General features: G+C 62.2%; 1 protein-coding gene across 4 annotated transcripts; it reads left to right on the top strand.

The window, feature by feature from the left end:
- Positions 1-1,091: 1,091 nt before the first annotated feature.
- On the top strand, positions 1,092-9,648 carry MRGPRF (MAS related GPR family member F). 4 transcript variants are annotated; one of them, XM_014861606.3, is made up of 4 exons: positions 1,092-1,385; positions 2,474-2,698; positions 4,676-4,777; positions 7,775-9,648. In XM_014861606.3, exons 3-4 carry the CDS (start codon positions 4,730-4,732, stop codon positions 8,756-8,758), a joined length of 1,032 nt encoding a protein of 343 aa, XP_014717092.1. In that variant the 5' UTR covers positions 1,092-1,385; positions 2,474-2,698; positions 4,676-4,729; the 3' UTR covers positions 8,759-9,648. The 4 variants fall into 4 exon arrangements, with proteins under 4 accessions (XP_014717092.1, XP_014717094.1, XP_014717095.1 ...); XM_014861609.3 differs by having other exon boundaries at positions 1,248-1,385; positions 2,593-2,698; XM_014861607.3 differs by lacking the exon at positions 1,092-1,385 and adding an exon at positions 4,248-4,561 and having other exon boundaries at positions 2,589-2,698.
- Positions 9,649-13,842: the final 4,194 nt, after the last annotated feature.

The raw sequence follows: 13,842 nt of genomic DNA, 5'->3' as shown, positions 1-13,842 counted from the left end.
CTGGCCCAGCCCCCGGGGAGGAGGGGAGGTCACCGGGCCGCCCCGCTGTCTGCCCAGCCTCTCTCTCAGCCTCAGGGCGCGGCCCCTGAGCTTCAGCATCCAAGGGCCCTCCCTCTCCCCCCTCCCCCAAAACAAAAGCCCAGGAGACCAACTGGACCGTGCACGGCTGGCCTCTGCGCTCTGAGGTCCACACTTGGGCAGGACAGAGGGTTCCTCCACGGCAGGAGGCCCGAGCTCCCTGGCAGGTGCGGCGAGTTCTATGGGTTCTCTCCAAGATGCCCGCAGAGGCACCCACAATCTGGGCGCCATTTGCTCCCGCAGGGAAAGCACCAATGGGAATTCCCTTGGGCTCCCTGGGCCATGAGAAAGTCGGGCCAGGGCAGGGCCCTTCCCTGTAGCTCCCTGGGAAGCCACTACACACACACACACACAAACATACACACCCCATCCTCATGGCCACTCCTGGAGCTCCTGCACGCCCCCAGGTTTTGGCTCGGTGTCCCAGAACCCTGCAGGGGCTCACGGGGCAGGGGGGCAGGGGGGCTGACTCATCCTCCCCTTGAGTGGCGCACACACCCGGTCCCACAGCCCACCAAATCCCCCCCGCGAGGCCCAGGCGAGGACTGTGATTTTCCACTTGCACCATCTGATTGCTATTAGGGCTGGGGAAAGGGAATTCCTGGTTCCATAAGCCGGCAGGGAGCCCTGGGCACATTCCAGGGTGGGAAGGGAGAGTGGGGTGCCCCCCAGGGGGAGTCATCGTCCCTGTGCCAATTGTCCCTCTCAAAAGCACCTGCACCCCCTTCCGTGGAGCCCTCACCCCTGGCTTCTCTGTATCAGGCCTGAGTTTGTCTCAACCACCAGGTGGGACCCGCTTCCCACCAGCCCCGGGCGTGCCCGCCCCGAACTGGCCAGTGGGAGCCGCCGGAAAGTACCAGGCGAGTGGCCGGCAGGCGCTCCCTCCTGGGCAGCCTGCTGGAGCTGCAGGATGCAAGGGAGATTAACAGCTGGACTCGGGCCGCAGTGCTCGGGCCAACGTGACGTCACCAGGCGGAGAGATGAGCTCCCAGCGGGGCTCTGGGGGGGCTCCTGAGCGGGGCATTCCTTCCTGAAGCCTCATCCCGGCTCAGCCCCTCCTCCCCCTCCCTCCCCTCCCCCTCCCGCCGGGCCTGGAATTGGGTTTGGGGCGGGTTCTGCTTCCAAAGGCATCTCCTCCCGCGGCAGGCGGCAGGCGAGGGCTCTCCTCCACTCGGAGCTCGCGTTGTCCGAGGCTCGGGGCAGAGCTCTCCGCTGGCGCGCTTCCCCTTGGGTCGAGGCCGGAGGTGGGCGGCCACGGGAGGAGCCCTCTACGGAGGGGAGGCCTCTGAGGATCCGGACAGCTGCAGGTAGCTCGGCGGGCCCTGAGCCCAGGGGAGGGCGCGCGGGGACGCGGGGTTGCAGGGCGAAGGCCAGGTAGGGAAGGAGAATGTGGCCGGTGCCTCTGGGGTTGGCAGCCGCCCCCAGAAATCAAACGCCTCCCCCCAAGCAGGGAGTCCTGGGACCCCAGAGCAAGGCTGTCACTCGCCAGAGGACCTCCTGCAGCCCTCCCGCGGCTCCAGGAGTCCCAGGGACACGGGGGGGACTTTGCAAGTCCCCCTCCTGGGTGGCAGACCCTGGGATTCTGGCAGTGCCTGACCCCCAAGCAGTCCTCCCCTTCCAGCTCCTGCTCTGTCCTCCTGAGGGTGGGGGCTGCCCCTCTGTCCCTCCCCCACCCTCTCCAGCCGTCCAAGCGTGCTTTCTGGAAGGGCGGGAAGGGAACACCCAGCGGGCAGCATCCCAAGCATGGGGAGATAGTTCCCACTGCTCTCCTCTCCCGCCATCGGCGCTGAGCTCGGGCAGCCGTGGGGCCGGCCCCGGGGTCGGGGGACACGGAGGGACCAGCCTCGGCAGCCACAGGAGGTTGGGCTGCTGCGTCCCACCTTCTCCCAGGTGCTGTCATTGTCCCTGAGAGTTCTGGAAGGTCTCGCTCCCCCCCCCCCCCTGCCAGATAAACCTCTTAGACCCAAGCTGTGTGCAGGGTTCTCAGGGAGCCTAGAGGGAGAAACACAGGCTCAGCGCCCTGGGGGAGTGACAGCTGCAGGCTACCTCAAGGCCAGCACTCTCAGGCCAGGCCCCGGTGGTGGCCAGGCCAGAGCAAGGCAAGGGGCTGGGAAAGCGGCTTGAGAATCGGAGTCTGACGGTTCCCATTTCCCACGTGGGCCTCACAGAGGACAGCCTCGCCTAATGGCCTTGAGGTCCCCGAATTCGTTTGGGGCTGGGTCGAGGTAGAGTGGGGGTGACAGGAGAAGAGCAACGTCCTGAGGCCCAGGCAGCAGGAGGCAGACAGGCGGCCAGGAGCAAGGTGGGGGGGTGTGGGGGGGCATTTGGGAGGCTTGTGTTTTGAAGGGAGGGTCAGGAGTGAGCTGAGCTGGCGGCATTTTTGTCTGCTTTACAGGAGTGCTGGCTCTGTCATAGGCCAGATCCTGACCTGAGGAGTGCACACACTCACACACCCCATACACGTGTCACACACATGTCTTTCCACGGCCCATGTGGGGTCCACTTGGCTTCCAGATCTCTCTGCACGAATGCAGCAGCTTTTCAGATTGCCTGTCGACAAGGCCAGGCCAAGGGCTCAGAGACACACAGGGACACCCGCACATCGAATCAATCAGCAGAGGTGAGGTAGCGCCCGGCCACGGGCCCAGCCCCAGCCCCAGACCAGCATCATGGGCAGGCCCCAGCCGGCTGCCCTTGGGGGGCACCTGGGTGGTGGGCATCTAGCCTGGCATAGGTGAAAGGGCAGGTCCTCCAGAGGCAGGACATCCCAGGAGGCCAAGCCTGGGGCCCAGCCCCAGCGGTCGTGTGCCTCTGGAAGGGCCTCTGGGAAGAGCAGGAACAGTGTGGGTGGGGCGGACCCAGGGCCAGGAAGGATGGGGTGAGGTGGGTAGTTCTGGGGCTGCAGCCACAGAGAAAGCTTGAGCCAGCCCCAAGAGGTGGAGAAGCATGAGGCCTGTCGGTGGCAAGGGGGACACAGACCCAACCAGAGTCAAGATTGAGCGGGGCCGGGTGCGGGGGAAGGCTACACGTGCAGACCGCAGCCTCCCCGGCTCTCTGCAAGCACGCAGCAGCCGCATCATGAACTCTCTCGCTTATTCTCGGGCACAAGAGCTCCCGCCGCGCAGGAAGCTACCCTGGGGCACTGGTGCGAGGCCCCCACGCCGTCACCCGCCTGCGGGGCGCGCACGCGTGCCCGCCATCTCCGGGAAGGTGCAGGGCCGAGGGGCTCAGGCATGGGCCGGGGACGCGCAAGGAGCGGGCCCCGAGTCTTCTGCGCGCCCTCCTCCGCCCGCGGCCGAAGGGTTAAAGCAGGGGGGCGGGCCACCGCGCGGACGGCCACCCATTCCAGCCAATGACGGGCGCGCCTGCCTGGGCCCGCCCTGCTGGAGGGGATCGAGGGGGCGCGCGTGGCGAGGGCGGGCGGGGCAGGAAGGAATTCCGAGGGAGGTGAGCCCGGCGGTGCTGAGCTCTCCTCCAGGCGCAGGAGGGACCAGGAGCCTGGCTGTGCCCCGCAAGACCTCTTCTCCACTCACAGCCTCAGTTTCCCCACCTTCACAGTGAGAGGCATGGGTGCTTGCCTGCGGCGGGCAGAGCCCAGGTTGGGGGACAGGAGTCAGTTCAAGGGGACCAGGGGCAGGCAGACCAGGAAGCTCTGCCCCACCAGGGTGGACCCGTCTCCTGCAGGGGCAACCCCTTCTGGCCTGTCCCCCTCCCTGGCCTCCCGACCTGCAGTCCTGGCTGAGTTGCCCGAGCTCCAGCCTGGAGCCCGGGGAACCCCAGCGGCCTCCTGGCTCACCCCCTCCAGCAGTTCCTTCTTCCCCAGCTCTCTAGTCCTGAAGATACACCAACCTCCCAAATTGCAGCGTGTGCCGTGGTTATGGCCGTGCCGCTGGGTTGGGGGCGGAGGGGGGGGGGGGAGGAGGGGGGCGCCTCACCTCCCTGAGCCTGGTGCCCCCATCCTAGGGGCTTGATGAAACCTGACTCACAGCTGGTACTGAGGCCCAAACCAGGATGCTGGGTGTAGGCCGCTGGCACAGGGCCCAGATCCCAGCTGGTGAGGACAGTGATGCTGGTGACGACTGTCCTGCCTTCCAGTCACCTGTAGGGGAAAGACCAGACACCTTAGCATGTTACAAACACAAGGCCCAGCCAAAGCCCTCCTCTTCCAGGAAGGCTTCCTGCCTTGTGGGACTGACCGCCCAGAACCCCTGTCTCACCCTGGGGCCGAGCACAAAGGAAGAGCCCAGGAAATGTGTGTGGCTCATTAAATGCCTCTCTCTGGAAGCCCTGTGGCTCCAGAAATCTCCCAGACCGAGTGAATCAGGGAAGGGGAGGGGCTTCTTCCCCAGTGAGCTGCAGTCGGCATCCAGCATCAGCAGGGGTGCACATGAGGAGCCCCGGCCCAAGGGGGCAGTGCTCTCTGCCCTGGACTCTGCAGGACAGTCCCTGTGCCTCCCACACCACCCGCCTGTGAGGGAGCCAGGTGATTGCTTGTCAGCCTTTCCTCTAAGGTGACACCCCCAGGGACCTGGGGACAGGGGTCTGGGAGGGGACGGAGAACACTGCTGCCCTGATGCGACCTTTCCGCCTTTGCCAGGTCCGGTGAGCTGCACACAGAGCCGTGAGGAGTCTGGACTCACCAGCCCTGGAGATGGCGGGAAACTGCTCCTGGGAGCCCCATCCCAGCAACAGGAACAAGGCAGGTGCTGCTGGGCAGCTCCCGGCACTGGGTGCCCCGTGGGTGTGGTGGGTGGGGGCAGACCCAGCCCAGCGTCTCACACACACAGACACCCTCTCTGTCACCCAGGCTCCGTGCTATCACTCGGGACTGACGGGCGGGCAGCAGAGCCCCTCTGGGCTGTGTGGCCAGGCACCGCTTCCCAGGTCCCTCAGGTCCCCAATGTCCTCGTCACTGAAGCAAGCACGGGGGACTGGCCACCCTCAAGTCTCCGGTGCAGACCTTAGGGGTGTCTGTTACCAGCCGTGGGAGGCCTCGCTCCATCTCTTCCCTGCCCAGATGGGGTGGTCAGCTACTTCCCACGGCCAGGCCCTGTCAGGAGGTCCCCCAGAGGGAGGCTGCAAGGTGGCCCCAATGTCACGTGCTCCCCAGAGTGTTGCCCGCCCTGGGCCATCCCGCTAGTGTTGCCCAAGGCCAGAGTCCGCCAGTCACGGGTCACCTCCGGTCTCCAGGCACCAGCCGCTGTGGCTGACTCTGACGGCCCAGCAGGCTGACCCACCCTCCCTACCTGCCCCCACTGGGCACCTACTTCTCTGAGGCCTTTGGAAACTGGAATTCCCTTCTGAATCCTGCGCAAAACACTCTCAAGTTGGAAGAACCCATCGAGTTTACCTAGTGCGACCTCTTCCACATTTAGGGAAACTGAGGCTGACACCAGCATAGTAACTGCACTGGGGTGAGCCCAAACGTGGGGGCAGAGCAGGGACTCCTGCTCAGGGCCCTGAAACCCCGTCCACGGCACTTCCCCACAGTGCCTGTGGGCCTTTCCTGCTCCCCATGGTGACCACTGCAGAGTGGCAGCCACAGGAGGCAGAGATGGGACTGGCTGGGGGGTGGGGGTCTCCAGGAATCCCCAGAGAAAAGACAGCACCCAGGGCGGGGGTGCAGGCTCCAGAGCAGGCATTTTACAAGGCGGTATGTGGCTGGTGATGGCAGCTACACGCCCAGTGACTCACCCAGCCGTCCCGCTCTGACTCTGAGGAGGCGATTGCAGACTTTTTTCCAGGCTGCAGAGGCAGCGAACGATCTGATCTGTCGGATCCAGGCCCTGCGGCCCAGTTCCCTCCCGTCTTAGGAGTGTCTGGGTCTGGCTCCCCAGCTGACAGGAGCCTACTCTGTGGCCTGGAGTGGTCAAGCCACCAACAGGAAAGGCTGGGGGTCAACAGACAGACAGAGATGCCAAGCCAATAAATATAGTTAGAAGTTGATGGCTGTGTGTCTCACCCGCTTAAAGTGCTTGCTCTGACGTCACAGAGTCTCCCCAAAGTTGTGCCAACATCCTTCGGTCTCTGCTTGCAGAGTCCCCTTGACCCGAGCCAGGCCAGAAGGTCCCTCCCCTGATTAGGGGAAGAGCGTGGGGGTCAGGCCTAGCTTTTCAGGCCCCAGCATTCTGCCCGAGCTTGGGGCCATCTGGAAGGTGGCAGAATTGTCCTGTCTCAAGAACCTTCTGGGAGAGTCGTGAGCCGTGGGAACTGATACTCGCATTGGTGGGGGAGGGCCAGGACCCGGTTCAGGCTCTGAGGGATGGAGTGCTGGGATGGATTAGTGTTGTCTGCCGGGGTGTGGGAAGGGACGTGAGTGCTCTGGGCGGCCTTGACTGCTTGGAACTCAAGGTCAAAAGGGACAGCCTGAGAACCGAATCCAGCTTGTGTGGTGTTGTGTTTGGCCCACGCAGTGTTTTTTTAAATGTGAACATTTAAAGATCAGGGTAGTTCACATTACGATCTGCAGTTCTGGCTTCTCTGGGGAAGGGGGTCAGGATGCTCAACGGCTCAGCCCGACTGGCCCCCCAGCGCCTCCTTTGCTCAGGGCCGGTGCCTCTGGTTTGCGCCCCCCCACCCCCCCCCCGCCAGTCTTGTCCCTGGCCCACCTTCATGCATACAGGTGCCAACCCAGACGTGGCAGGCAAGAATGACATTCAGCAGGACGCACCATAACAGCCAGGCCAGTCGTTCAAATACTGAAGTGCTTCCTATGGCGTGAAAAATAGCCACTAACTCAACTGTGTTCCCCTCCCCAGGGACCCCCCAGGCCAGATCCAGTTCCCTCACCATTCAGAAACCCACGGGTCACCCCGGCCCAGCAGGAGGCTGCCTCCGGTTCCCAGGGTCTCTCTTTGATCCCACTCTGGGACAGGGTCCTGCTCCGGCTGGGGCCAGGGTCCACTTTTTGGGTTTTGTTTGGGTTTGGCTTTTTTTTTTGTAACTTACAAGTGATTTTATTTTTTTTAATAAATATTTTCATGTTTTAGTGTGAAAAATCACAAGTATACAGAAAATCTGCGAGAATAGCAGAGCACGCCCCATACTTGCTTCCCCAATTCATTCATATTATCCTTTTGCCACATGTGCTTTCTCTCTATGGATCTCTTGGTAGCTAGACTTTCTTTCCCAGAACTATTTAAAAGTAAATTGCAGACACCAAGTCCCTTTGTCCCAAAGAGACTGTATCCTCTAAGAACAAGGACATTCCCGCACATGGCCACAGTGCGTTTTCCTGTTCGTAGAATGTGACGTTGATGCAATGCCAGCATCCCCACCAAGTTGATATTCACATTTCCCTGGTTGTGCCAATAACAGCCTCTAGAGCACTGGTTAGGTCCATCATCAAATCTAGGATGGCAGCCCTGCGTCTCCTGGGCATGCGTCTCTTTCCATCTGGAAAGGTTCTTCGGTTCTTTATCTTGCATGACACGGACATTTTTGGACCACTGTCCCTTCTGACAGGTGGGCAGGCTGGCGCCCGAATTAGGGCCTGATTATTTTCACTCCTGCAGGCCACTAGCTCCACTCTCTGGGGCACAGAGTGACATCACGGTGTGCAATCAGGGCTGTCCTGCTCCAGAGCCAGGGGCTCCACGGGTCTGTAACCAGGCCCAGCACACACCTGGATGCAGGTGCGGGTTTGGGGGTGGGGCCCAGCTGGCCTCACCGGGGTCTTCCCTGTGCACCTGCGCAGATGTGTCCCGGCGTGAGCGAGGCCCCAGAACTCTACAGCCGCGGCTTCCTGACCATCGAGCAGATCACCGTGCTGCCCCCACCGGCTGTCATGAACTACATCTTCCTGCTCCTGTGTCTGTGCGGCCTGGTGGGCAACGGGCTGGTCCTCTGGTTCTTCGGCTTCTCCATCAAGAGGAGCCCCTTCTCCACCTACTTCCTGCACTTGGCCAGCGCCGACGTGGGCTATCTCTTTAGCAAGGCCGTGTTCTCCATCCTGAACACAGGCGGCTTCCTGGGTGCGTTTGCCGACTACGTCCGCGCCGTGTCCAGGATCCTGGGGCTCTGCATGTTTCTCGCCGGCGTGAGCCTCCTGCCGGCCATCAGCTCGGAGCGCTGCCTGTCGGTCATCTTCCCCGCCTGGTACTGGCGCCGGCGGCCCAAGCGCCTGTCGGCTGTAGTGTGCGCCCTGCTCTGGATCCTCTCGCTCCTGGTCACCAGCATCCACAACTACTTCTGTGTGTTCCTGGGCCGCCAGGCCTCTGGGGCGGCCTGCAGGCACATGGACGCCTTCCTGGGCATCCTGCTTTTCCTGGTCTTCTGCCCGCTGATGGTGCTGCCCTGCCTGGCGCTCATCCTGCACGTGGAATGCCGGGCCCGGCGGCGCCAGCGCTCCGCCAAGCTCAACCACGTCATCCTGGCCATGGTCTCCATTTTCCTCGTGTCCTCCATCTACTTGGGGATCGACTGGTTCCTCTTCTGGGTCTTCCAGATCCCGGCCCCCTTCCCCGAGTACGTCACCGACCTGTGCATCTGCATCAACAGCGGCTCCAAGCCCGTCGTCTACTTCCTGGCCGGGAGAGACAAGTCACAGAGGCTGTGGGAGCCTCTAAGGGTGGTCTTCCAGCGGGCCCTGCGAGACGGCGCCGAGCTGGCAGAGGCCGGGGGTGGCACGCCCAACACGGTCACCATGGAGATGCAGTGTCCCTCCGGGAACGCCTCCTGAGAGCCCAGCACCTGGAGAGGAGGCAGGATCCAGGAGCAGCCTGTGGCCTCCAGAGACCCTTTCCCGCAGGACAGGAGCTGGGCAGCCGCCTTGGTGCCCGAGGGCAAGGAGAAAAGTCTGCTTCCCACACTCCTGCCTCCTTCTCCCTGGGCGAGGCTCTGGGGTGGCCAAGGGACCGAGCAGCCACCTGCAAACAGAGCCCATGGCCCCGCTGGGCTCTCCCAGCCATACTCCTCCTTCAGTGACCCATTATACAGAAGTTGTCCCAGGCAGTGGGCCAGGTGGTGGCCTGCAGGCTGGTGAGGCAGAGAGCAGGGGTCACCCAGCCCCGTCCGACTCCTGCCCCTGTGGTCAGCCCTCCTTGGAAATGACACAGCTGGCACCATCGCCATCCAGCCAGCAGCTTTGTCCCCGCCACTGGGGCACTTGCTCTTCCCATTGTATCCTCTCAAGGCAACATGAGCGAGCAGACCCGAGGGAATGGTGCTTACTGGGAGAGGGTACTGGCGACCCACCCTGGGGCTCTGCCTTTCTGCCAATGATGTCCCGCCCCCGCCCCCAGATGAATCCTCTGCTGACTTTCCTGGGACAGTCTTGGTCATGGCGAGCGGCTGGAGACGGAAGGGACCTTCGGCCAGCTGGGGTGGGTCACTCTCTTTTCGGACTCCATGCCCGCCAGCTCCAGCAGCCTCCAGAGTGCACGGTGTGTCCGAGCTGCTGTCCACCCGGTCCTCAGGGCTCCGGGCTCCAACCCCCACCCGAAAGTGGGCACTGGCTCTCCCTGGCCCCCCAGCCCACCTGCAAGCCCCGCGGCCCTGCGTAGCCGGAGCAAGTTTGATGAGAGACCATAAATGTGTATCAATAAACGTTTTATATCTTGCACTGAAGAAGCCTCTGCCCTCTGTCCTGTCCGGGGTCTGTTCCCACCGTGAGGACGCCCTGGGGCAATGGGAGACTCCGAGGGAGCCCTTCCTGCTGCACCCCGTCACCCTGCTCAGCACCCAGCTCCTGCGCCCCTCTCCTGCTGTCTGTCTACACCTCGGGGTGCCCCCTGTGCCAGCTGTCTGTCTACACCTCGGGGTGCTCCCTCTCCTGGTACAGTGTCCACTCCTCGGGCAGAGGGAGCTTTGGTCAGCCACATTGTTCTGTGCCGGCTCACGCCAGTGCCACCCTTGCTCACCCACTGCAGCCCCTGCTCCCCTGGGAACCTGGGTTCCCGCCCCCACCCCCCACCTCACTGCATGCCAGGCCTGTGCCGCTAACATGGTCCCTGCACGTAGGTGCGCAGTGTGTCCGCACAGAGCCCCCCGGGGCGGGCAGCTGCATCATCTCTTACTGCTCCCCTCTCACCCGACCTCTCGGGAGGCAGGGCTGGCCTCCCTGCGCCCGGCACCTCCCTGCTTCCCACAGTTGGCTGGAGCCCGCCTCCAGGGAGCCTGCCTGGAGAGAGACGGCCTCCAGCAGGGCCGGGCTGGAGGCTGCCTGACTGCACCCCCGCTCCCATCAGTCAGCCCCTGGAAAGGCCCACCTTGGGCTCCTGCTGTCCAGCCTGGGACCTGCTCACTGCCTGGGCCCGAGAAGAAAGCAGGGCAGAGGCTGGGGGCCCAGGTCAGGAGCAGGGCCCTCCCCTGCACAGAGCCGGGAGAGGGGCGGAGGGCGGCTCTCCGAGCTCCGGCCAGGAGGCATGGCTGATGGCGGGAACTGCCCATCGAGGGCACAGCACCGCCAGGGCCGGCATTCTGCTGCAGACCCTGGGCCCACACTGTCTCACTCTGGGGGCCCCAGAGCAGGGGCTGCAGCGCCAGCCTCTGGTGGACGGACCCCCCAAGGGCATTTCCTTGGTGAGTGGCCCCCAGACAGCCCGACTCGTCCCTCCTGGCCACCCCCGCGGCCACTGCACCAGAGGTCTCCTTTCTAACAGTCCCAGCCACTCCTCCCAGCAAGGCCACGGCTCTGCAGAGAGGGGACCCCATGTGGTCCGGAGGCGGAGGTTCCAGGAGCTTCAGGTGATGGAGGTCGGGGTCCCGCCCGCCCCCCTCCCAGCACGGGGGCTGCCCCCTCCCCATCCTTGCCTGCCCTCCCCACACCAGTCAGAGAACCTCAGAGGAGCAGAGTTGGAGGCCACCCATCTGACACTTCTGGGGACTCTGAGAAGCCAGGTGGAGTCCTGAGGACACATGTGAGGGAGCGGAGTCAGGACCCATCCACCTCGAAGTTTCTACCAGGAAGAACACAGCCTCCACACAGGCAGAAATGCCTCCCAGGCCTGAAGGTGGCCAAGGCGGCCGTCTGGGGGCCTGGCTCCTCACGGCCCGGTGAATCGCAGTCCTGGGAGTTCATCCCTTCCTCAGGAGCCCCCACCCCAGGCCTCCAGCCCTGAGCCCCTTGTGGGGAGCTGCCTCCCAGGAGCTTGAAGGGCCCCCTCCGCCAGGGTCCAGCTGCCGCGGCTCAGACCCAGGCCCGGTGGGCAGACGGGCAGCCCTCCCCCACCGCCAGGGCCTGGAGGTCAGGGAAGATGCTTGGCCCATAGATGAACATGTATCTGCCCTTAGCGGGCGCGGGGCCTGGGAGAGTGGGGGGTGAGCGCTAGGTTCGGGTTTCTCCCAGCCTCTCAACCCTTCTCCTGCACTATCACTACGGTTTTGCTAGGGAGCAGCCTTCCTTTCCTGGCCCCATCCCACAGCCCCGGGAGGATTCCCGCACCTCCTGTCCGCGCGCTGGACCACCTCATCTCTGAGCTAACGGAGGGAGATAGCACAGAGGATGGCAGGAGCAGAAGCAGCTGGCCCTCCAGCACCTTCTCTTCCCTCCCTGGTATTTAATTATTAAAGAGGGCCAGGGCGGGGCGGCAAGCCTCTGCTATCCCCTGCCCCGACCCCCCAGGAGGCACAGCTGGGCCCCCAGCGCCCCACCCAAGCCTCCTTCTTTCTGGGGGTCTGTCTGGTAAAGGCAGGAAGCGCAGGACATCCGAGCAGCCCAGATTGTCACCCTGACACTGTCTGGAGCCAGGGGTCTGGCCGTGTCCCCTGACAGCTGCTGGTCAAGAGAAGAGCAGAATTAAGATTCAGGGAGCGGGTATGGCCGTTCCTCCTAAGGAGGTTCTAGGGAGCTAGAAGGAGTGCTGTCTCCCTGCCCAGGACTTACTGCCACCACAGGATGTACAGGGTGGGGTGAGGGGTGACGGGACAGGGGGTGGGGGCCACCACCTACTAGCCATGGGTCCTTGGTCCCGCTGTGCCTCAGTTTTCTCTTGTACTACAGTTAGGCATCAGGGACTAGGTGGCAGGAAGGGAGAGGGTGGCCAGTGAAGGAGGGACATTCACGGGAACAGCCTATCCCAAGCGCCAGTGGTTGGGGCAGTGACTGCCATTATTGAGCACCGACTGTGTACAGTGGACCCTGGGCAAAGAGCTCCATGTCCAGATCTCGTTGAGTCTTCACAGCAGGGCTCCGCGGCACAGCCTGAGAGCGCCTGCTGCCGGAGCACGGATGGAGCTCCTCGTCCAAGGTCAGTCCCGCTGGGTGGACAGCGCTGGTGAGAGCTCCCAGTCACCACCCACAGGCTCCAGCACAGTGGCGGTCCTGTTCCCCTAGAAGCTCGGGCCTCCCACCTTTGTGTTTCCCACCAGCAAAGCACTGGGTGTTGGGGTTCAGGGAGATGCATGGAGTAGAGAAGACACGCCCATCACGGCCACAGGACACCCCAGCCGGGCTTCGCTGGATTTCACAGTGGATGGAGACCAAAGGACAGGACGGCCCGGTTTCAGGCGTCGGCATCTGACATGGGGAGGGGGTGGGAAAGGGACTTGAGCTCTACAGAGAGCACAGCACACAGCCAGAGCTGGCGCCTCTCCCCATCTTCATCCTCCATCTTAGTGAGAGGAGACGGAATGTCTCTCTGGCACGGGCCCAGCTTTCCCGAATCTCCTGCCAGCTGTGGTTTTAAGATAACTGGGGTTTGCTATTTTATGCCAGAATTTTGCCAAGATCTTTTTTGCATCTGCACAGCTTGGTTCAGAACCCTCCCAGGATCCAAGGGGTTCATCTAGAAGGCGGGACGGAGAGATGGTTTCATTTACGGTCCAGCCTCTCGGTACACGGGGAGAAGCCCAGGACGAAGGACATGTGCCCTTCGTCATGTTGGTGACGGGCCGGGAAGCCAGGCAGCATGTTACAGAGATCTTCCCGAATCAGGACGACCAAGAATACAAGTGCAAAATTATTATATTTTAAGCCAGGGGGGGCTGGAAAGAAGCCCGTAGAGGCTTGGAGAAAACAACACGGCACAGTTCGCAGAATTAAAACTCGTGGAAAACTCTGCTTCGGTGACTCAGAATGCCAGCGCGAAGTTTCCTGGCAGTTCAGGAGGAGGCTTACCTACCCAGGCTGACTTTTTTAAAAATCTTGGTAATTGATCTAATTGCGGTCTAATTTACATACGATAAAATACCCCCATTGAACGTGTAGTTCAGTGACCTTTGACCCACGTATGTATGCCCGTGTCATCACCAAATCAATATATAGAGCGTTTCCATCCCCCGAAAAAGAACATTTTCATCACTCCCAGCTGAAGTTTCCTAGTGCCCCAGGGCATCCAGCCCCTAACCCCCCACCACGGGCAGCCAGAGGCAACCGTTCATCTCTGCTTTAGGAAGCTCGGCCTGTAGATTACAGATTCATTTCATAGGCACATTTGTATACGGTGTCAGCCAGGACCTTGGTGACAAGTAACAGAAACCCGAGATCAGTCCAGCTTGGGGGGTGAGCGTGGGGGTATCTGTGTGTCCAAGGGAATTTCCTTGCATACCAGGGACGTTCCAGAAGTGATTTTCATTTCAGACATAGTTGGATCCAGGGCCTCGAATCATGTTCTCCAAGTTACTTCTCTTCTCTTCCTGCTTCTCATTTCTGCTTTGTCTGCGTTGCATTTGTTCTCAGTCAATAAACTCAGTGGCAGGTAACCAATGGCTCCGAGTTTACATTTGACGGATTCAGCAATCCCAGCAGAGAGACACTCTCTTCCAGATAATTGTAACCGAAGGACCGAGGATCCTGCTCTCTGGCCAGGCGCCCGTGACACGCCC

Source organism: Equus asinus, chromosome 17, assembly GCF_041296235.1.
Source record: "Equus asinus isolate D_3611 breed Donkey chromosome 17, EquAss-T2T_v2, whole genome shotgun sequence".
Classification (NCBI taxonomy): Eukaryota; Metazoa; Chordata; class Mammalia; order Perissodactyla; family Equidae; genus Equus; species Equus asinus.
Note: the sequence above shows the minus strand (reverse complement) of the source record. Positions and strands in the feature narration are given on the sequence as shown.